Raw genomic sequence first — 23,227 nt, forward strand, 5'->3', positions numbered from 1 at the left:
TGAGTATAGTGTAGTGTGTGTGTAGAATATTAGTATACTGTTAGTATACTGTGTGAGTATAGTGTAGTGTGTGTGTGTGTGTAGAGTGTTAGTATACTGTCAGTGTAGTGTGTGTGTAGAGTGTTAGTATACTATTAGTATAGTGTGTGAGTATAGTGTTAGTATACTATTAGTATAGTGTAGTGTGTGTAGAGTGTTAGTATACTATTAGTATAGTGTGTGAGTATAGTGTAGTGTGTGTGTAGAGTGTTAGTATACTATTAGTATAGTGTAGTGTGTAGGTGTAGTGACATGCTGTATATCCTTTTTCTTGGTTGCTGGGTGTTTGTTTGTTTTTCTCTGTCCCTTTTTTAAAATTGTCAGCTGCAGTTTTTTTCTGAATGTGACATCGGTTTTCCCCTTTTTTATTTAGAATTTTTTCTTACATTTCTGTGAGCGTCAATCCTCAATTTAGCCGCTTGTCACCTGCCCTCCATCAGATGGTGGCGGGGCGGTGCAGCTCTTGTTCTGGGGTGACATCATATGGCGGCGTCCCACAATGGCCGCTCTCTGGCGCGCAGCAATTACCACCGCAACATGTCACTGACAGAGAGTGAGGAGAGGAGAGCCGATCAGCGGGACATCGAGGAATGTAATCAGGGCACTGATTATAATAAAGAAAAAAGTGTCACATATAAGTGCCAACCATTGCCCACCAATGTCAGCTATCAGTGCCCACCAGGCGGCAGCAATCAGTGCCCATAACTGCCCACAAGTGCCACCAATCAGTGCCCATTAGCCATGCTAGTCAGTGCTGGCAATCAGTGCCACCTATCAGTGCTGCCCATGAATGCCCATCACTGCTGTCGATCAATGCCCATCAATGTCCCCCATCAGTGCTGCCCATCCATGCCACCCGCCTGTGCCCACCAGTGCTGCCTATTAGTGCCCATCAGTGCCACATATAAGTGCCCATCAGTGCTGCTTATCAGTGCTCATCTCAGCTCTGAAAGTGCGGGGGCCGCTGTCACTCATAGAGAGGAGGTGGGGTAGAGGCGGGGCTCCAATCAGATGACAATGGAGGCGGAGCTGTAGTGGTGATGTGATGGGCGGTGCAGCCAGTGTGTCACCGCAGGTTTGTAGTACAATAGATGGGAGCGCGCATGCGGGGGTGCCCCTATCAGATCAGTGGTGTGAAGGGGGCACCGGTCACACAACAACACAGGAAGTGGGCAATACTGAGCAGAAATGACGCCATTTAGAAGAGGAAAAGAAGAGAAAGATTACTATTACTGGAATTCTATATTTAAGGATCAGAAAGAGAAAATAAAAGCTGAGAGTTGATGTGACTTTACTCTGATATCATCCATTCCGGACATTCTCTTCATATCCGGATCCGTGTATTACCTGAGAGGGGGAGGGGCTCCCACACACCATCTTCTAATCTTCTTCTCTTTATAGATACATCCCAGCCTCTGCTCCTTCATAGAAGAATAAAATGAGAGTGTTAGAGGAGGAAATGTTGCTGTGATGATGGAAGAGGGGAGGGGCTCATACTGAGCTCTGTAAGAAATGATGGAAAAGTGAGGGGCCCTCACCATGGCAGGGGCCACACACTCATCTCCATCCAACCATTGGGATAGCAGACTGTATGCCGGGTGTGCTGGGCTGTCATGTGTACAGCCTGAGAACACACATCTGATTGGCTCAGTTATACTGACACATTGGATGGACCTCGGGGGATGGGGGGTATTTTTCTGTAAAGGTAAAACCTTGTGGAAGATTGTAGGACCTGACTAAGATTATTATTGGTGGATCTGATTCTCCCATCCCCCATCTGTAATGATAAAACTTGGGATGAGGAATAAATTCTCCATCATCTGGGAAATCTGTGACTGGCACAGGAAATCTCAATCATCTCTCTCATTATCTGTATAACTACAGAGACCTCCAATGGGCTCTACAGAAATTGTATAGAATGTTTGTCACCCGTCCTTCCATCTTCATTACAGAGCAGCCCGGGTGTCAGAAGACCTCCCAACAACGTCCCACCTCCATCATCTCACCTCCATCATCTCATCCCCATCATCTCACCTCCATCATCTCATCTCCATCACCTCATCCCCATCATCTCATCTCCATCATCTCACCCCCATCCCCATCATCTCATCGCCATCATCTCCTCCCCATCATCTCACCCCCATCATCTCACCCCCATCATCTCCTCCCCATCATCTCATCTCCATCACCTCACCCCATAATCTCCTCCCCATCATCTCATCTCCATCACCTCACCCGCATCATCTCATCTCCATCATCTCACCCCCATCATCTCATCTCCATCACCTCACCCCCATCATCTGGCCCCCAAAATCTCCTCTCCATCATCTCACCCCCATCATATCATCACCATCATCTCATCTCCATCATCTCACCTCCATCATCTCACCTCCATCATCTCATCCCCATCATCTCACCTCCATCATCTCACCCCCATCATCTCACCCCCATCATCTCACGCCCATCATCTCATCTCCATCACCTCACCCCCATCATCTCCTCCCCATCATCTCATCTCCATCACCTCACCCCATCACCTCATCTCCATCATCTCATCCCCATCATCTCACCCCCATCATCTCATCTCCATCATCTCACCTCCATCATCTCATCCCCATCATCTCATCCCCATCACCTCACCCCCATCATCTCATCTCCATCATCTCATCCCCATCATCTCACCCCATCATCTCATCTCCATCACCTCACCCCCATCATCTCACCTCCATCATCTCACCCCCATCATCTCACCTCCATCATCTCCTCCCCATCATCTCATCTCCATCACCTCACCCCCATCATCTCCTCCCCATCATCTCATCTCCATCACCTCACCCCCATCATCTCATCTCCATCATCTCATCCCCATCATCTCACCCCCATCATCTCACCCCCATCATCTCATCTCCATCATCTCACCTCCATCATCTCATCCCCATCATCTCATCCCCATCATCTCACCTCCATCATCTCACCCCCATCATCTCACCCCCATCATCTCACCTCCATCATCTCCTCCCCATCATCTCATCTCCATCACCTCACCCCCATCATCTCATCTCCATCATCTCATCCCCATCATCTCACCCCCATCATCTCACCCCCATCATCTCACCCCCATCATCTCATCTCCATCACCTCACCCCCATCATCTCACCCCCATCATCTCATCTCCATCATCTCACCTCCATCATTTCATCCCCATCATCTCGCCACCATCTTCTCACCCCCATCATCTCTCCCCCATCATCTCATCACCATCACCTCACCCCCATCATCTCATCACCATCACCTCACCTCCATCATCTCATCTCCATCATCTCATCTCCATCATCTCACCTCCATCTCCACCCTATGTTGTCTACATGTTACTATTCACATTCTAAGACTTAGTATTTGTGTTACCTCCAATATAACAGATCTTACCATCTATCCACAGAGAAGCCGGCATTCCGGAGGACCTCACAACGTCGTCTCACTTCTGACTCCGACATCTTCTCATCATCCTCCAATGTTATCACCAGATAGGTCAGAGTTCGGTTTGTGGAGATAACGGAGCAAAGATCATCACAGCTCCATAATGTCCCTTTACAGACCCAAACACTGGAGGGAGAAGCAGGAAAGAGGTGAAATGTTCTTCCAGGGAGGGGCAGAAGTAGACACATCCAATGAATAATCAGTGGGCTGGGTCTTAGAGAATGAAATGTTGGGACATTTGGATGGAATATTGGTGGGACCTCCCTGTGAAATGGAGGTAAGTTGTCACCCACCTGAAAAGTCTTAGTGTGGGGTTACACTGTTGCGGGTACATTGTAGTGACGTGGTAACGCACACATTGGAGGTGTGATTGGCTCCATATAGATTCCCTTTCACACTAAACTGCGGCACATCGATGGGAACCGACCACATAGGAAATAATGGGATTTCTACTTCACATGCGTCTCTGTGCAGCAAAATCCATGAGGATCACTAAACACACTGACAAGTGATGATAATATGTCAGCAGATCAACCAATCATTGGACAGTCAGCCCTCGGGTGGAGCCGGGTGATGTCATTTCCTGCCTGGATCTGAAACAGGAAGTGGCGCTGGTGAGTGATATTATCTACTGCCCAATTGGTTGCTGGATATGCTGACATATTATTGGTTGTCAGTGCATTTATTGTAAATAAAGAGACAATCGTTTTAAAGGACGTACTTCACTATTGGTGTCATTTTTATTTTATTTGGAGTTCTATATCCAGCCAATCAGGAGGGACCAGATCCCTTAAAGGGACCCCACACTTGTGACAGCTGATCTTGTGGGAAGTACCCCGGGCCCATTGAGCCCCCCAGAGGGGGACAAGCACATGACACCTATATTGTATATGGGGTCAATACCTGAGGGGGCATTTCATCAGCACGGAGGTGGAGGACTCTGAACACACTTCATGTTGTAGTGACACACTGGATGGGGCGCCATCATTGAGGAAGATTGATCACAGATATATAGACTTTCCTCTTATATATCCAACTAGATACATTCATTTTACAGCACTGGAGTTGTGGCATCAATTACTTGTAACTAGTTATTGTTTTATTACATTCATCATTTCCATTAGTAATGTATTAGTTTGTAATATGTATTCACAGCACTGGGGTTGTGGTATTACCAGCCAATCACAGCACTGGGGTTGTGCTATCACCAGCCAATCACCGCACTGGGGTTGTGGTATCACCAGCCAATCACAGCACTGGGGTTGTGGTATCACCAGCTAATCACTGCACTGGGGTCGTGGTATCACCAGCCAATCACAGCACTGGTACTTTGGTATCTCTTAGGCCCCTTTCACATGGGACGGATCAGTAATGATCTGCCCCGTTATGATCCGGTTGCTCAGTGGGGATCGCTCCGTTGTCCCCGCTGAGCCGGCGGTGGACAGGGCGGTCACACTGTGCAGGGACCGCCCTGTCAGCTCTCCGCTCTCCTCTATGGGGATTGGATGAGGACGGACCGTCTGTCCGTGTTCATCAGATCCGCTCTGCAGACGGATAGAAAAATAGGATTTTCCTCCGTCTGCAGAATCGGACAATAGCGGAGGCGGACAATAGCGGGTGTCTGCGGATGAACATCCCCCATAGGGATGCATGTATGTCTGTAGTTCATCCGCAAACGGATGGATGAAATACGGACATACGGTCCCCATGTGTGAAGGGCCCTTAGGGTGAAGGACATTACAAGGTGTCATGCTCTGATTCTGGTGATATTTGGACACAGATCTCTATACATTCCATGTTGTTGGTAACATACAAATGTTTTCACCCCTCAGATATTCTCTATAGGTGAATGATGTGTACGGTGCAGATCTGCTTTGCTGGGAGGGTGTCAATAGACGTCCTCCCTTTACAAGCTGGCCACACCCCCCGCAGGGAGCGCGCGGCATGCGCTGTGATCACCCAAATCAATGAGACTTGGGTGATCACAGATTGGAGTAAGGGGTCGATCCCGGCCCCTTACCATGTGATCAGCTGTCAGCCAATCACAGCTGATCATGTGATGTAAATAGAGGACCGGTAATCATTTATTTTCTTCTCACGCAGCATAAGGGGAAAAAAAACGATCACCGACTTCTGTTGAAGGGACATCATTCCGAGCAGAGAGAGGCAAAGCCTAGCAGTGCTGATCAGTGGCCATCACTAGCACCCATCAGTGTCCACCAGTGCCGCAATATCAGTGCCAATCAGTATAGCCTCATCAGGCAATTTGATGAGGCAGATTTGATGGTGGAACGTGTTATGGGGAAAATAGGAAGGGCAATTTTGATGGTGGCATTATAATGGGGGCAATATGATGGAGCAATTTTGATGGTGGCAGTATAATGGGGCAATAGAATGGGACAGTTTTTATGGGGTCATTTTTAGGGGGCAATAGGATGGGACAATTTTGATGGTGGCAGTATGATTGGGCAGTTTTTGTGGGGCAATATTTATTGAGTCAATTTCATGGGGAAATGTGATGGGGCAATTTTGATGGGGGAATTTGATTTGGCAGTATAATGGGGCAATTTTGATGGGGTCAATAGGATGGGGCAGTTTTGATGGTAGCAGTACAATGGGGCAATTTAGATGGTGGCAGTATAATGGGGCAGTTTTGATGGTGGCAATAGGAGGGGGCAGTTTTGATGGGGCAATATGATGGGACAATTTTGATAGGGGCAATTTTATGGAGCAATAGGATGAGGTAGTTTTGATGGGGAAATTTTGGTGGTGGCAGTATAATGGGGCAATTTTGATGGGGACAATAGGGTGGTGCAATTTTTATGGGGGCAATTTGATGGGGCAGTTTTGATGGGGTAGTATAATGGGCAATTGTGATGGGGATGGGGCAATTTTGGTGGAGGCAGTTTTGATGGGGGCAATATGATGAGGTAGTTTTGATGGGGCAATTTTGATGGGGACAATTTGATGGTGGTGGTATAATGGGGCAAGTTTGATGGGGAAATTTCATGGGGAAATTTGATAGGGCAGTTTTGATGGGGCAATTTTGATGGGACAATTTTGATGGTGGCAGTATTATGGGGCAATTATGATTGGGGCAACAGGATGGTGCAGTTTTGATGGATGGTGGCAGTATGATGGGGAAATTTTGATGGGGCAATAGGATGAGGAAGTTTTGATGGGGCAATTTTGATTGTGGCAATTTTGATGGTGCCAGTATGATGGGGCAATTTTGATGGGGGCAATACGATGGGGCAGTTTTGATTGTGGCTGTATGATGGGGCAATATTATGGGGCAATTTTGATGGTGGCAGTATGATGGGGCAGTTTTGATGGGGCAATATGTTGGGGCAATTTGATAGAGGCAATATGATGGGACAAATTTGATGGGACAATTTTGATGGTGGCAGTATGATGGGGCAATTTTGATGGTGACAGTATGATGGGGCAGGTTTGATGGGGCAATTTTGATGGTGGCATAATAATGGGGGAATTTTGATGGGACAATTTTGATGGTGGCAGCATTATGGGGCAATTTTAAAGGGGCAATAGGATGGGGAAGTTTTCATGGGGTAATGTGAGGCAATTTGGATGGGGGCAATATGATGGGACAATTTTTTGATGAGGAAATTTTGATGACGCCAGTATAAAGGGGCAATATGATGGGGCAATTTTGATAGGGGCATTTTTTGTGGGGGCAATACGATGGGGCACTTTTGATGGGGATAATATGATGGGGCAATTTTTATGGGGCAAAAGGATGGGGCAGTTATGGGGCAAGAGGATGGGGCAAATTTGGTGGTGGCAGTATCATGGGGCAGCATCTGGAAAAGGTAATAACGTTTTAAACAATGCTAATTGTAAATGATATCCCTCTTTCTGTGTAGATGTTATACACACACACATCTGCACATAAACAAGAGATATCATTTACAATTATCATCTTTTATAAAGTAATTTCCTTTTGCAGATTTTTGTATTTCTAGATTTATAATCTTTGTAAATGTACATAAACTTCCTGCTTCCTGGAGGGGGAGGGGAGGTTTCCATAGCTAAGGGGTGGGAACTTCCTCTGACATGGCTGTTGCTATGAAAACCCAACCTACAACCTATTACACGGCTCGTGCTGCTCTGAGCATGTGCGAGATCTGGAGGTGCATGCTGGGTAACCATGGAATACAGGAAGAGATACTGTCTGGCTTCAGATGCCCACACATGAGATGGCGGCGGCCTGCTGGGACTTACAGAAGTAAGAAATCAATGCTGCAAAAATAGAAAGCGGCCCTTGGATTACAGCGTAACCTTTACTAGAATACATGAATCATGAGGATTATAGGGGGAGATTTATCTACAAAGTCACATTTCTCCGGAGCACCACTTTATATATACAAGTGCCATAAAAGCCCCCCTTAGGGGTATTTATTTTGCTTCTAACAAGTGTTTGGATGTGGCACTACTGAGAGGAAATCCTCACGACTCCATTTCTACAATTACCGGGATAAAGTTGTTAGTTTTCTGTATAAAGTGTATTAATAGCAATTCATTATTCTGCAGCACATTGTTCCAGCACTGAGGTTGTGGTAGTAGTAGACATATATTCTATGCAGTATTTGCTTTGTATTATCATTTTTGTTGTGTAATTATTATTTGGAAGTATCAGGATCAGGTGGTTAGGTGGTTTGTTACATAGTTACACAGCCGTATAGTAACACTGGGGTTGTGGTAACACTTACCTCTGTCTGCAGGTAGGTTGTCTGTCTGTGTAATATAGAGCAGAGCTACACTAGTTTGTTATTTAGTGTATAAAATATGTAGAAAGATAAAGAATGAGAGAAAATACAACAAAGACAAAAGGACAGACACAGTCTGGCTGTGAGAATAAAAGAGAAATAAACTTTTTCTGAGGATTATCCTGTGACAGGAACATGTCAGGAACATCCGCTATTCACCGGTTAGACCGGCACCATGGGAATCACCCCGTCCATATCTCAGGATCCTCAATTTATGGATGTGGGTGGAGTTTAGCCATCAGCCAATCAACCCTGGGGGGTGTTCCCTGCCCAGCCCACAAGCCGGTCCTGTGTTCTGAAGGAACCAGAGCTAAATGGACCATGAATGGTTCTGATGGATGAGGATTGGATTTCCAACACCGGCATGTCAGTCTGATCCCAACGGGACCAATCAGAGCTTGTCTAGTGTGATCAGACCCCATAGAACCATTCTGGGGGTTCTCCTGGATTCTATCCTCACTACACATACAATGTTATATGTAGATGTACCCCAACATGTCTACAATCAGGGGCAATTATTTCCATCTCTCTGCAACTAATATTTTATTTTGTATGAGAGATAAAATAGATTCCTCTGATCTCTGATATAAATCAATGTCTGGCAGACAGTTCAGGGTCTTCTCCCTGTATCGGCCTCCTCCCCTGCTGGGCTTGTAGATGAAATGACTAGGACTTCTCTTTGAGGCTCAGTGAGGTGACAATTTTATATCTACAAGGATGGGGGGATTTTATTGGCATCTAGGGGTCACTTCTGGTCTAGAGACTCGCTCTGTCCTTCCAGATTCTAATTGAGGACCATCTGTCTATGATTGGTCACTGAATGAAGAGAATACGGAGTCCTGTGCGTCTTCTGGTCTGTTTCAGGTCTGAATTCAGCCCAAAATTCAGCCAGAAATCGGACCTGAAATGGTGAATGGAGATGCACCGGACCCCCTGCTGTGACTCGCTGTGACCTCCAGTGTGACCCCAGCCAAAGTCTGATCTCTGATAGTCAGTGGAGGGGGGAGGGGCTGAAATCCAATAACAGCGAGTGACCTGAAGGACTATGATGGAAACTCCCAGTGTAACCGGCCAATCAGAGGTCTGTCTTTGTATAACTTTCATCTAGGTGACATGTCTGGATCCCTCACATAGAAGATTTATACCAGAATCCTGCAGAATATTATATCATTTATAGGATAATTCTCACCTCAGACTCTGCAGAGTACAGCCAGGATCTCTGAGCCCCTCACATAGAAGTTTTATTCCAGAGTCTTCCAGATTATTATCTGATAAATCCAGTGTGGTGAGGGATCGATTATTGATAAGAATGGATTGGAGATCATCCCAGCCGGAGGAAGTCACACCACATCTATTCAACCTGCAGAGACAAATCCAGACACATGATATTATATTATAAGATGAATATGAGGAATTATTCCCATTTAGTGAATAGTAACATAACATCACTAGAGCGGAATATCAGGATATACAGAATGTTATACAGAGGAAAGATCTTGTTATTAGGGAAGCTGATAAAGGTGAAGCTGTTGTAGTACTTATGTCTACACAGTATAAAGAGGGGACGCTGTGACAGCTCAGTCACCCCCTTATGTACCCGGTTATTAAGCAGGACCTCACACAGTGTCTCAAAGGGACTTCTGAAATTGATAGCTAAAGGAAAGGATCTGGGGGGTTTATGAAATAAAACACCAGAATTTCTGATGGTGGATCCCCCAGTGACCCCAATATTCCATCACCTTCCTAAAGTCCACCAATCAGGAGTCCCCATTGAAGGTCACCGGATTGTGGCAGGAATAGGATCCCTTATAGAGAATGTAGGGGGAGGGGTGGATATACATTTCCAGCCTTTAGTGCTGAGACTTCTGGGATATATTAGAGATACAAGTACTATATTGGTGGATATTCCACATTAACAATGGGATTCTACATTCACATGGGGGACACTTCACATTATAGCACTTTATTCTCCCATCCCCCATTCTTTAGCGTCTCCACCAATCAGATATCATCTCCATAGATATAGATCATATACTAGGATGTTACAGGAATTATTACAGAGGATGTAAACGATGAAGATTTTTTACCTTAACCACTTCAGCCCCGGAAGGTTTTTCCCCCTTAATGACCAGAGAACTTTTTACAATTTGGCACTGCGCTGCTTTATCTGGTAATTGTGCGGTCATGCAATGCTGTACACAAACAACATTTGTGTCCTTTTTTCCTACAAATAGAGCTTTATTTTGGTGGTATTTTATCAGCTCTGGGAATTTAATTTTTTGCAATATAAATGAAAAAAGACAAAAAATATTGAAAAAAATATATATTCCTACTTTTTGTTATAAGAAAAATCCAATAAACTCAATTTTAGTCAATGTTGGAAAGTAAAGTAGATCACCTCCAGTCATATATCTGCCAAAATATGCCGATAGTATCACACTGACACTGAATGAGATAACAACTGATGCAGTGTCAGTGTGATACTATCGGCATATATAGTTACATAGTTAGTCAGGTTGAAAAAAGACACATGTCCATCAAGTTCAACCACAAAAAAAATAATAATAATAATAATAATATCATACAATCCCATATACCCAATTCTATACCCACAGTTGATCCAGAGGAAGGCAAAAAACCCCAGCATGATCCAATTTGCTAAAGCAGGGGAAAAATTCCTTCCTGATCCCCCGGGAAGCAATCGGATTTTCCCCGGATCAACTTTACCTATAAATGTTAGTACCCAGTTATATTATGTACATTTAGGAAATAATCCAGGCCCTTCTTAAAGCAATCCACTGAGCTGGCGAGAACCACCTCTGGCGGGGGTGTATATCCAAATTTTCACAGCTCTTACTGTGAAGAAACCTTTCCGTATTTGGAGATTAAATCTCTTTTCCTTTTAGACGTAAAGAGTGCCCCCTTGTCCTCTTTGTTGAATGTAAAGTGAATAACTCGACACCAAGTTCACTATATGGACCCCTTATATATTTTTACATGTTGATCATATCCCCCTTAATCTCCTCTTCTCAAGAGGGAATAAATTCAGTTCCTCTAATCTTTCCTCATAGCTGAGCTCCTCCATGCCTCTTATCAGTTTGGTTGTCCTTTTCTGCACTTTCTCCAGTTCCCTGATATCCTTTTTGAGAACTGGTGCCCAAAACTGAACTGCATGTTCCAGATGAGGTCTTACTAATGATTTGAACAGGGGCAAAATGACCTCTCTCTCTGGAGTCCATACCTCTCTTAATACAGGAAAGGACTTTGCTTGCTTTGGAAACCGCAGCTTGGCATTGCATGCTATTATTGAGCTTATGATCTACCAAAACCCCCAGATCCTTCTCCACTATGGATTCCCCCAGTTGTACTCCCCCTAGCGTGTATGATGCATATTCTTAGCCCACAAGTGCAGAACTTTACATTTATTAACATTAAACCTCATCTGCCACATAGTCGCCCAATTAGACAGAGCATTGAGGTCGGCTTGTAAATTGGAGACATCCTGTAAGGACGTTATTCCACTGCATAGCTCGGTGTCATCTGCAAAGATGGAAATGTTACTTTTGATCCCAGACCCAATTTAATTTATAAAGATATTAAAAAGTAAGGGTCCCAACACTGACCCTTGGGGTACACCACTGATAACCTTAGACCATTCAGAGTAAGAATCATTAACCACAACTCTGAATTCTGTCTTTTAGCCAGTTTTCTATCCATTTACAAACTGATATTTCCAAATCTATAGACTTTACCTTACACATGAGCCGTGTGTGCGGAACTGTATCGAATGCTTTTGCAAAACCCAAGTATACCACGTCCACCGCCCCCCTTCTGTCCGAGTATACCACGTCCACCGCCCCCTTCTGTCCGAGTATACCATGTCCACCGCCACCCCTCTGTCCAAGGTTTTACTTACCTCTTCATAAAAAGAAATCAGGTTTGTCTGACAACTTCTGTCTTTCATGAATCCATGCTGTCTGTTGCTTAAAATATTTTTTTTCCTGCAATAACTCGTCTATGTGGTCTTTTATTAATCTCTCCAGTATCTTCCCAACTATAGAAGTTAAGCTAACAGGTCTATAGTTACTTGGTAAAGACTCTGTTCCCTTTTTAAATATAAGCACCATAATGGCCCTGCGCCAATCCAGTGGTACTATTCCTGTCATTAATGAATCCCTAAAAATGAGATACAATGGCTTTGAAATTACAGAGCTCAATTCTTTTAGGATCCGTGGGTGGATGCCATCAGGTTCAGGTGCTTTATCCACCTTTATTCTGTCCAAATATTTCTGTACCATATCACTTTTGAGGCATTGTGGATTTGGGACTGCGTCACTACCACCCCCATTATGGAAGAAAGTATTTATTAAGTTAGCCTTCTCTTTGTCCCCAGTCACCCACTCCAGATTATTTTGTAAAGGGGCTACATGCTCAGACTTGACCTTTTTACTATTAATATATTTGAAGAATTTTTGGGGGTTTGTCCTACTATCTTTGGCAGATATATGACTGGAGGCGATCTACTTTACTTTCCAACATACCGGATACCAGCTGAAAGGCAGCCAGTTGATTTACAGACGGATACTGCAGTGGATGCCGACACCGTGATTCTCGGGTGACTGTGGTGCTGATATACATCTTAACACTCGCTGGCCAGCATCTGACTTGAGTTTCCTTTTGAAATAGCAGCTGATAATCTTATCTGTTTATTCACATCAGAGACTAGTAATGACATTCTGCCTTGCTACTTTGTCTGCCTAAATAAACAAAGGAGATAACTTGTTGCCAGTTGTTGAAACATTATAAGTCGGCTGGCCACTTTGGAATGTGCATTGGAATTGTGGTGAAGTGATTAAATAGAAGGCTGTTACAATTAAATGCCACGGATTGGACGGGATTTCATTTCATTTCATTGTTTAACCTTTCCAGCACCAAGGGATGGAGACATGTGACTATCATAGCAATATTATTAGCACTAACTACACATAGGATTTGTCTGAATTGAACACGTCATTTTTCAGCTATCTACCTCATCCCCTCTCTCCCTTCCCCCACTCAATATTGATTTAGTTCATTGATTAACCGTTTAGTTATTGGAAGAAATAGGGAATTTTGACCCTGTAATATTCAGTAGGTAATCTAATATGTGGGTTGCAATAGACTAAAGCAATTTGTCCGGACCTGAGTAGTGTTTTGTGTTTTATGTATGTCTGGTTTGTCTTATTGTCTGTGGGTACACAATTAATTATATTAGATTGAAAACCATTACTTTTATGAACTGCACATGTTTTTTTCTATTTTTTATACTTTAATAAAATTGGTTGTTATTTAAACTGGAATCAATTAATTTAGATCTATTTATTGTTGCCATTAGTAACCCCTTGTTAGCCCGCTCTTAGCGAGCTAAAGTTCTCTTTTTTCTATATCTCCTGTACCATGCCCACAGCTTCTGACATCTCCTGTACCATGCCCGCAGCCTCTACATCTCCTGTACCATGCCCGCAGCCTATGACATCTTCTGTACCATGCCCACAGTCTCTGCCATATTGACATCTTCTGTACCATGCCCACAGTCTCTGCCATATTGACATCTTCTGTACAATGCCCAGAGCCTCTGCCATATTGACATCTTCTGTACCATGCCCACAGCTAGTGATGGCCGAACAGTTCGCCCGGCGGTTGTTTCGCGGCAAATTTCGGCTGTTCGCGGTCCGCCAGTTCGGCGGACTATTGGCGTTGTTCGCCCGGCGGACTTCCGTGTTTTTACTGTGTAAAGGAACTTTGACCTTATGACACATTCATCATGGGGTACAGGACAGCTAATTGAGACATGACAGCACATGGACACTTGGACATTCCCCCTAACTTATAAATACACCCGATCCGGTGGCCATTTTACATTCTTTCTTCTGTCACTATAGGGAAAGGTTGCTGTTTGGAGCAGGGACAGATAAAATGCTAGCTATTTGGTACACAAAAGTTCTTTTCAGGACTGGTATAGGTGTTAGGTGTATATAGGTTTGCTGTGCTACTGATTGTTGCAGCAGCCTGAGTGTCTTTTGTCAGTTTAGATAAAGGGACAGAGCGCTGTGTCTGCTGCTATTTTAGGGACAGCCAGATTAGTCATCATCATCATCATCAATAGCTGTTACTACCAGGTCCACAAAAGAGCTATTCGAGTAACCAGTAATTGTTCCAGTCTCCTCTGTTTTGCCAGTTTGTATAGGGACAGGAAGGAAGCAGTGTGTCAGGCAGTGAGGGTCAGTTTAAACAGTTGCTGTTACTATTAGTTCCACAAAGGTTCTTTTCAGGACTGGTATCAGTGGTATGGTAATAGGCTTGTACACGTATAATATTCTTTCTTCCAGATATAGAAAGAATATTATACTTGACTGCTGCCCTTCTGCTGCAGTCTGCTAATCATTCACAACTCACTTGTTCCACAAAGCTCTTTATCAGGACTGGTAACTTGGTCTGTGTAGGGTGCTACAGTACATAGGGTTGAGTGCGGTACAGTCTGCTGTTCTGTAAGGACCGCTATCGGTCCACAATAGATAGGGTTGAGGTGCACCACTGCTGACCGCTGCCCTATACTGCAGCAGTCCTTCAGCAGTATAGGGACTGACGTACAGTCTGCTAATCAGTCACACACAACCTACTTGGTCCACAAAGGTCCTTATAAGGACTGGTAACTTGGTTAAGGGTGCTACAGTACATAGGGTTGAGTGCGGTACAGTCTGCTGTTCTTTAAGGACTGCTATCGGTCCACAATAGATAGGGTTGAGGTGCACCACTGCTGACCGCTGCCCTATACTGCAGCAGTCCTTCAGTAGTATAGGGACTGACGTACAGTCTGCTAATCAGTCACACACAACCTACTTGGTCCACAAAGGTCCTTATAAGGACTGGTAACTTGGTTAAGGGTGCTACAGTACATAGGGTTGAGTGCGGTACAGTCTGCTGTTCTGTAAGGACCGCTATCGGTCCCCAATAGATAGGGTTGAGGTGCACCACTGCTGACCGCTGCCCTATACTGCAGCAGTCCTTCATCGGTATAGGGACTAAGAGTTTTGTCACAGGGTGATTTAAAAAATGACAGGCAGAGGAAGAGGCAGGCCCTTCCGCAGGGGTGGTAGGGGTAGGGCAGGAGCACCAGCCTTGAGCCAAAGTGGGAAGTTGCAGAAGGTGCGTTCAATTACTTTAAAGGACGCACCAGACTAGGTTGAGTGGCTCACTCAGCCTTACTCTTCTGCACCCTCCTCATCCTCTCGATCTGCACCCTCTTCTTCACTCTCTGCTATGAGCACCCCCAAAGACACTACCACCAACCACACCACCACCACCACCACCACATACCTTCCGCTTGAGTCACACGAATTATTTTACGATCCATATCAAGAGGAAATTTCTGATGCGCAGCCACTCTTGGTATTGGATCAGGAAGAGGAGGTAGCAACAACCGCTACTCAGCAGTCTGACGACAGTACCCAGATCAGCCCAAGGAGGAGGTTGGTCCCCGGTGTTGCTGCCTACTCCGAGATCTCTACTTATAGCGGTGGGGAAGGTGACGTTGATGATGACGTGTCTAGTGATGTCACGTGGGTGCCCACAAGAGAGGAAGAGGAGGGGAGTTCAGAGGGAGATATGGACCAGCAGATAGGGAGGAGAAGCAGGAATAACTTACATTGCACAGGAGGGACAAAGCAGACTGCAAATGTATCAGGAGCGAGTCATCAACCATTCACATCTGGCGCTCCCAGGACACCGGCACATGGCTCCGCAGTGTGGGCTTTTTTTAATGTGTCCACTGCTGACAATAGCGTTGCCATCTGCAATCTTTGCAGTCAACGCATTAGTCGCGGTAAGCCCAACACTCACCTAGGGACGACCGCCTTAAGAAGGCGCATGGGCAGCCATCACCGAGCCGAGTGGGAGCAACGGAACACACAAAGCCACACTGCAGGCTCTCACCGTCCAGCCTCGTCTTCTACTTCTCCTTCTCCTCTCTCCTCACAATTGTCCTCCACTCCACCTTCCATCACGCCAAGCTCACGTTTTTCTGCAAAAAGGCAGGCTTCCGTGGGCCTAATGTTCGAGCGTAAAAAAATGATGACGCCGGATAACCCTCTTGCCCAACGATTGACGGCTGGCTTGTCAGAACTCATAGCCCGCCAACTACTGCCATATAAACTGGTGGACTCGGAGGCCTTTCGCAAATTTGTGGCCATTGGAACACCACAATGGAAGGTCCCAGAAGGAAGTATTTCTCTGAGAAGGGCATCCCAGAGCTATATGGCCATGTTCAGCGGCAAGTGAATGTATCTCTGGCACACAGTGTCGGTGCCAAGATACATCTGACCACAGACACGTGGTCTAGCAAACACGGGCAGGGAAGGTATATCACTTTTACTGCCCACTGGGTGAACCTTCTGACGGCCGTCAAGCATGTAACCCGTGGCACCCGTGTAGATTTGGTTTTACCGCCACGGATTGCATGCAGGCCTGACTCTTCTTCTCCTCCTCTTCCTACTCCATCCTCCTCCCTCTCCTCCTCAGCTGCCTCCTCCTTTTCTGCTGCTAGCGTCTCTTCCGCTGCACTGCCCAAGCTCCCCAGAACCTATTCCACATGCCAGGTGAGACGTTGCCATGCCGTGCTGCGTCTGTTGTGCCTGGAAGTCAAGAGCCACACAGGCCCGGCACTCCTTTCAGCTTTGCGTTCACAGGCAGATCAGTGGCTAACACCGCTCAATTTGACAGTTGGTAAAGTGGTGTGTGACAACGGTGCCAATCTGCTTAGCGCATTGAAACAGGGCAAAATCATGCACGTGCCATCCATGGCACACGTCTTAAACTTGGTCGTGCAGCGATTCCTTGTCAAATACCCTGGGGTCCAGGACATCATGCGGCAGGCAAGGAAAATCTCAGCCCATTTCAGAAGATCTTACACGGCCATGGCTCGCCTTGCTGACATTCAGCGGCGACACAATCTGCCGGTCAGACGTCTTATTTGCGATTGCCCGACGCGATGGAACTCAACCTTCTATATGCTTGATAGGCTACTCCAGCAGAAACGTGCAGTTAACGTCTACCTGTATGAACTCTGCGGCAGAAACGGTTCTGGGGAGCTGGGTTTTTTTCACCGCGCCAGTGGCTGCTCATGCGCGACGCATGCAGACTTCTGCGGACATTTGAGGAGATCACCAAACTGGTCAGTCGCAGCCATGGCGCCATCAGTGACATGGTACCTTATGCCTTCTTTATGGAGCGTGCATTGCGTCGTGTCATTGATCAGGCTGTGGAGGAGCAGGAGCGGGAAGATGAGGAAGTCGCAATGCTGGATGAATTCTCAGGGGGGGCTACTCTATCTGAGACAAGTCAACAACAGGAGTCTGAAGAGGAGTCAGAGGAGGATGGTGCCGGGGCGGATGAGGAGCAAGAAGAGCATGCTTTAAACCTTTCTGGGATCCCTGTTGTGCGTGGATGGGGAGAGGAGAATGAAGAGGACGACATTATCCTGGATGATGAGCAGGAGCCAGGCCACCACACCGCTTCCACTTTAGTGCAAATGGGGGCCTTCATGCTCCAGTGTTTTAATAGGGACCCCCGTATAAAAAGCATAAGGGTCAAGGACCAGTACTGGGTGGCAACGTACTTAGATCCCCGGTACAAACACAAAATGGCGGAAATGTTACCGCCGTCGCAGGGGGCTGTCAGAATGCAGCACTTCCAGGCCTTGCTTCGAGAAATGCTGCATTCTGCTTTTGCGTGCGCTGGCAGAGGAGCAATTCCCACTCCCAGAGAAGGATTTGCGGGGTACCAATCCAACAGCGCCTGCAAGAAGAGGCCGGTTTGAAGATGTGTTGGTGACTTCGGATATGAAGTCATTCTTTCAGCCGACCCATCGACAGGTGTCATCCGGATCCAGCATCAGGGAACGCCTAGACCATCAGGTGTCCGACTACATTGGGTTAACGGCCGATGTGGACGCTCTGAGGAGTGATGAACCCCTGGACTACTGGGTGGGCAGGCTTGACCTCTGGCCAGAGCTTGCCCAATTTGCAATGGAAATGTTGGCTTGCCCCTCATCCAGTGTCCTGTCCGAAAGGACGTTCAGCGCAGCAGGGGGGATCGTGACCGATAAGCGTACTCGCCTAGCTCACGACAGTGTTAACTACCTCACATTTCTAAAAATGAATGAGGCATGGATCTCGGAGGAATTCAACACATGTGACCAGTAGACCATGTATATGTCTATAAACAATTTTTTAATCAAGCACACAGACCTTCTTTCTTCATTTGGCTCACTTCCTTGTCCCAAAAAAGCACACCGTACTATATGCCCCTACCCTCCTCTTTGAAGAGGTTGAGCGGTGTCATATTTCTACTGGGGCTGCTTATGAGGGGATCACACCATGCCTGTGCTGTGCTAACTTCCTCCTGGGGGTTCTTATTATGAGGGGATCACACCATCCCTGTGCTGTGCTGATTTTCTCCTGGGCCTGCTTATTATGAGGGGATCACACCATCCCTGTGCTGTGCTGACTTCCTCCTGGGGGGTTCTTATTATGAGGGGATCACACCATCCCTGTGCTGTGCTGAGTTTCTCCTGGGCCTGCTTATTATGAGGGGATCACACCATCCCTATGCTGTGCTGACTTCCTCCTGGGGGTTCTTATTATGAGGGGATCACACCATCCCTGTGCTGTGCTGATTTTCTCCTGGGCCTGCTTATTATGAGGGGATCACACCATCCCTGTGCTGTGCTGACTTCCTCCTGGGGGTTCTTATTATGAGGGGATCACACCATCCCTGTGCTGTGCTGACTTCCTCCTGGGGCTGCTTACGGTGCTGCTGTCTGTGCTGTATATCACAGTGCTGGTGTGAGTGCTTAATGTCACGCTGCTGATGTCAGTGCTCTCTATCACGGTGCTGCTGTCAGTGCTGTATATCATGGTGCTGATGTCAGTGCTGTATGTCACGCTTCTGATGTCAGTGCTCTCTATCACAGTGCTGCTGTCAGTGCTGTATATCACGGTGCTGATGTCAGTGCTGTATGTCACGCTTCTGATGTCAGTGCTCTCTATCACGGTGCTGCTGTCAGTGCTGTATATCACGGTGCTGATGTCAGTGCTGTATGTCACGCTTCTGATGTCAGTGCTCTCTATCATGGTGCTGCTGTCAGTGCTGTATATCACGGTGCTGATGTCAGTGCTGTATGTCACGCTTCTGATGTCAGTGCTCTCTATCATGGTGCTGCTGTCAGTGCTGTATATCACGGTGCTGGTGTGAGTGATTTATGTCACGCTGCTGATGTCAGTGCTCTCTATCACTGTGTTGCTGTCAATGCTGTATGTCACGGTGCTGGTGTTAATGCTTTATGTCACGCTGCTGATGTCAGTGCTCTCTATCACGGTGTTGCTGTCAATGCTGTATGTCACGGTGCTGGTGTTAATGCTTTATGTCACGCTGCTGATGTCAGTGCTCTCTATCACGGTGCTGTTGTCAGATGACTCTATCACGGTGCAGGTGTCATTGCTGTATGTCACACTGCTGGTGATCATCTCCTGCACCCTCTTCTTTGCCTACCCTGGTCCCTGACCTTCCGTCTCCTCCATTGCCTTCATGCGCTCCACAGTCCTGAATTGTCAGAACAATTTCCCATATAAAAAAAGAATGCTTGTAGTTATCGCTCCCAAATTCACCTCATACATGTGTTATGTCATTGGCCATGTGGTGGGACTATGTTTGCCCAGCTAATAATTATTTTGTGGCTGCAAATTTGACCTAAAGGTTTGCAAAGTTCGCCTCCCATTGAAGTCAATGGGGCCTGCCGCGAACGTTCCGTTTCGCGAACTATCGGCCGCGTTCGCGGTCCGCGTTCGCGAAACGTCCCGTCGGAAGTTCGTCCATCACTACCCACAGCCCCTACATCTCCTGTAACATGCCCGCAGCCTATGACATCTTCTGTACCATGCCCACAGCCTCTGACATTTCCTGTACCATGCCCGCAGCCTCTGCCATCTTGACATCTCCTGTACCATCCCCACAGCCACAGCCTTGACATCTTTTGCACCATGCCAACAGCCCCTACATTTTCTGTACCATGCCCGCAGCCTATGACATCTATTGTACCATGCCCACAGCCTCTGCCATATGCTGTACCATGCCCGCAGCCTCTGCCATCTTGACATCTCCTGTACCATCCCCACAGCCACAGCCTTGACATCTTCTGTACCATGCCGACAGCCTCTGACATTTCCTGTACCATGCCCACAGCCTCTGTCATCTTGACATCTCCTGTACCATGTCCACAGCCTTTGACATCTCCTGTACCATGCCCACAGCCTCTGATATCTCCTGTACCATGCTCGCAGGGTCTGCCATCTTGACATCTTTTGCACCATGCCAACAGCCCCTACATTTCCTGTACCATGCCCGCAGCCTATGACATCTACTGTACCATGCCAACAGCCTCTGACATCTCCTGTACCATGCCCACAGCCTCTGACATCTCCAGTACTATGCCCAAAGCCTCTCCCATCTTGAAATCTTCTGTACCATGCCCACAGCCTCTGACATCTCCTGTACTATGCCCAAAGCCTCTGCTATCTTGACATCTTCTGTACCATGCCGCTGCCTCTGACATCTCCTGTATCATGCCCACAGCCTCTGCCATACTGACATCTTCTGCACCATGCCCACAGCCTCCGACATCTCCTGTACCATGCCCACAGCCTCTTACATCTTCTGTACCATGCCCACAGCCTCTTACATCTTCTGTACCATGCCCACAGCCTCTGACATTTCCCGTACCATGCCTGGAGCCTCTGACATCTTCTGTACCATGCCCATAGCCTCTAAAAATCTTGACATCTTCTGTACCATGCCCACAGCCTCTGCCTTCTTTACATCTCCCGTACCATGACCACAGCCATTGCCATCTTGACATAGTCTGTACCATGCCCACAGCCTCTGACATCTGCTTTACCATACCCACAGCCTCGGACATCTCCTGTACCATGCCCACAGCCTCTGACATTTCCTGTACCATGCCCGCAGCCTCTGACATCTTCTGTACCACGCCCACAGCCTCTGACATTTCCTGTACCATGCCCACAGCCTCTGCCATCTTGACATAGTCTGTACCATGCCCACAGCCTCTGACATCTGCTTTACCATGCCCAAAGCCTCTGACATCTCCTGTACCATGCCTGCGGCCTCTGACATCTCGTGTACCATATCTACAGCCTCTGACATCTCCAGTACCATGCCCGCAGCCTCTGCCATCTTGACATTTTCTGTACCATGCCAACAGCCTCTGACATCTCCTGTACCATGCCCACAGCCTCTGACATCTCCAGTACTATGCCCAAAGCCTCTCCCATCTTGAAATCTTCTGTACCATGCCCACAGCCTCTGACATCTCCTGTACTATGCCCAAAGCCTCTGCTATCTTGACATCTTCTGTACCATGCCGCTGCCTCTGACATCTCCTGTATCATGCCCACAGCCTCTGCCATACTGACATCTTCTGCACCATGCCCACAGCCTCCGACATCTCCTGTACCATGCCCACAGCCTCTTACATCTTCTGTACCATGCCCACAGCCTCTTACATCTTCTGTACCATGCCCACAGCCTCTGACATTTCCCGTACCATGCCTGGAGCCTCTGACATCTTCTGTACCATGCCCATAGCCTCTAAAAATATTGACATCTTCTGTACCATGCCCACAGCCTCTGCCTTCTTTACATCTCCCGTACCATGACCACAGCCATTGCCATCTTGACATAGTCTGTACCATGCCCACAGCCTCTGACATCTGCTTTACCATACCCACAGCCTCGGACATCTCCTGTACCATGCCCACAGCCTCTGACATTTCCTGTACCATGCCCGCAGCCTCTGACATCTTCTGTACCATGCCCACAGCCTCTGACATTTCCTGTACCATGCCCACAGCCTCTGCCATCTTGACATAGTCTGTACCATGCCCACAGCCTCTGACATCTGCTTTACCATGCCCAAAGCCTCTGACATCTCCTGTACCATGCCTGCGGCCTCTGACATCTCGTGTACCATATCTACAGCCTCTGACATCTCCAGTACCATGCCCGCAGCCTCTGCCATCTTGACATTTTCTGTACCATGCCCACAGCCTCTGACATCTCCTGCACCATGCCCACAGACTCTGACAACTTCTGTACCATGTCCACAGCCTTTGCCATCTTGACATCTTCTGTACCATGCCCACAGCCTTGACATGTCAGCCGACAGCTTTGGAATATGCATTGGAAGTGTGGTGAAGTGTTTAAATAGAAGGCTGTTACAATTAAATGCCATGGATTGGACAGGATTTCCTACTGTGCATTAGCTTTTTCTATCGTTACACTATTGTACATTGTTTAACCTTTCCAGCACCAAGGGATGGAGACATGTGACTATCATAGCAATATTATTAGCACTAACTACAGATAGGATTTGTCTTGATTGAACACATCATTTTTCGGCTATCTACCTCATCCCCTCTCTCCCTTCCCCCACTCAATATTGATTTAGTTCATTGATTAACCATTTAGTTATTGGAAGAAATAGGGAATTTTGACCCTGTAATATTCAGTAGGTAAACTAATACGTGGGTTGCAATGGACTAAAGCAATTTGTCCGGACCTGAGTCGTGTTTTGTGTTGTTTTATGTATGTCCTGTTTGTCTTATTGTCTGTGGGTACACAATTATTTTAGATTGAGAACCATGATTTTTATGAACTGCACAGGTTTTTTCAATTTTTGATACTTTAATAAAATTGGTTAAGTTATTTAAACTGGAATCAATTAATTTTGATCTATTTATTGTTGCCATTAGTAACCTCTTGTTATCCTGCTCTTAGCGGACTAATGTTCTCTTTTTTCTATATCTCCT

The 23,227-nt window shown here is 46.6% G+C and overlaps 1 protein-coding gene across 6 annotated transcripts in view; it reads right to left on the reverse strand.

Moving 5' to 3' along the window:
- Positions 1 to 1,262: 1,262 nt before the first annotated feature.
- Positions 1,263 to 23,227, reverse strand: part of LOC143963517 (NACHT, LRR and PYD domains-containing protein 3-like) — a 156,632-nt gene continuing 134,667 nt past the window's right edge. For all 6 annotated transcript variants that reach the window (XM_077473175.1, XM_077473179.1, XM_077473177.1 and 3 more), the window contains 3 exons: positions 9,496 to 9,666; positions 3,466 to 3,642; positions 1,263 to 1,460 (listed from right to left, as the gene is read on the reverse strand). In XM_077473175.1, coding sequence (XP_077329301.1) covers positions 1,364 to 1,460; positions 3,466 to 3,642; positions 9,496 to 9,666 — 445 coding nt within the window. In that variant the 3' untranslated portion in view covers positions 1,263 to 1,363. The remainder of the gene's footprint in view (positions 1,461 to 3,465; positions 3,643 to 9,495; positions 9,667 to 23,227) is intronic.

Source organism: Lithobates pipiens, unplaced genomic scaffold (assembly GCF_037356315.1).
Source record: "Lithobates pipiens isolate NorthernLeopardFrog02 unplaced genomic scaffold, aLitPip1_a1.2 Scaffold_8, whole genome shotgun sequence".
NCBI classification, from domain to species: domain Eukaryota; kingdom Metazoa; phylum Chordata; class Amphibia; order Anura; family Ranidae; genus Lithobates; species Lithobates pipiens.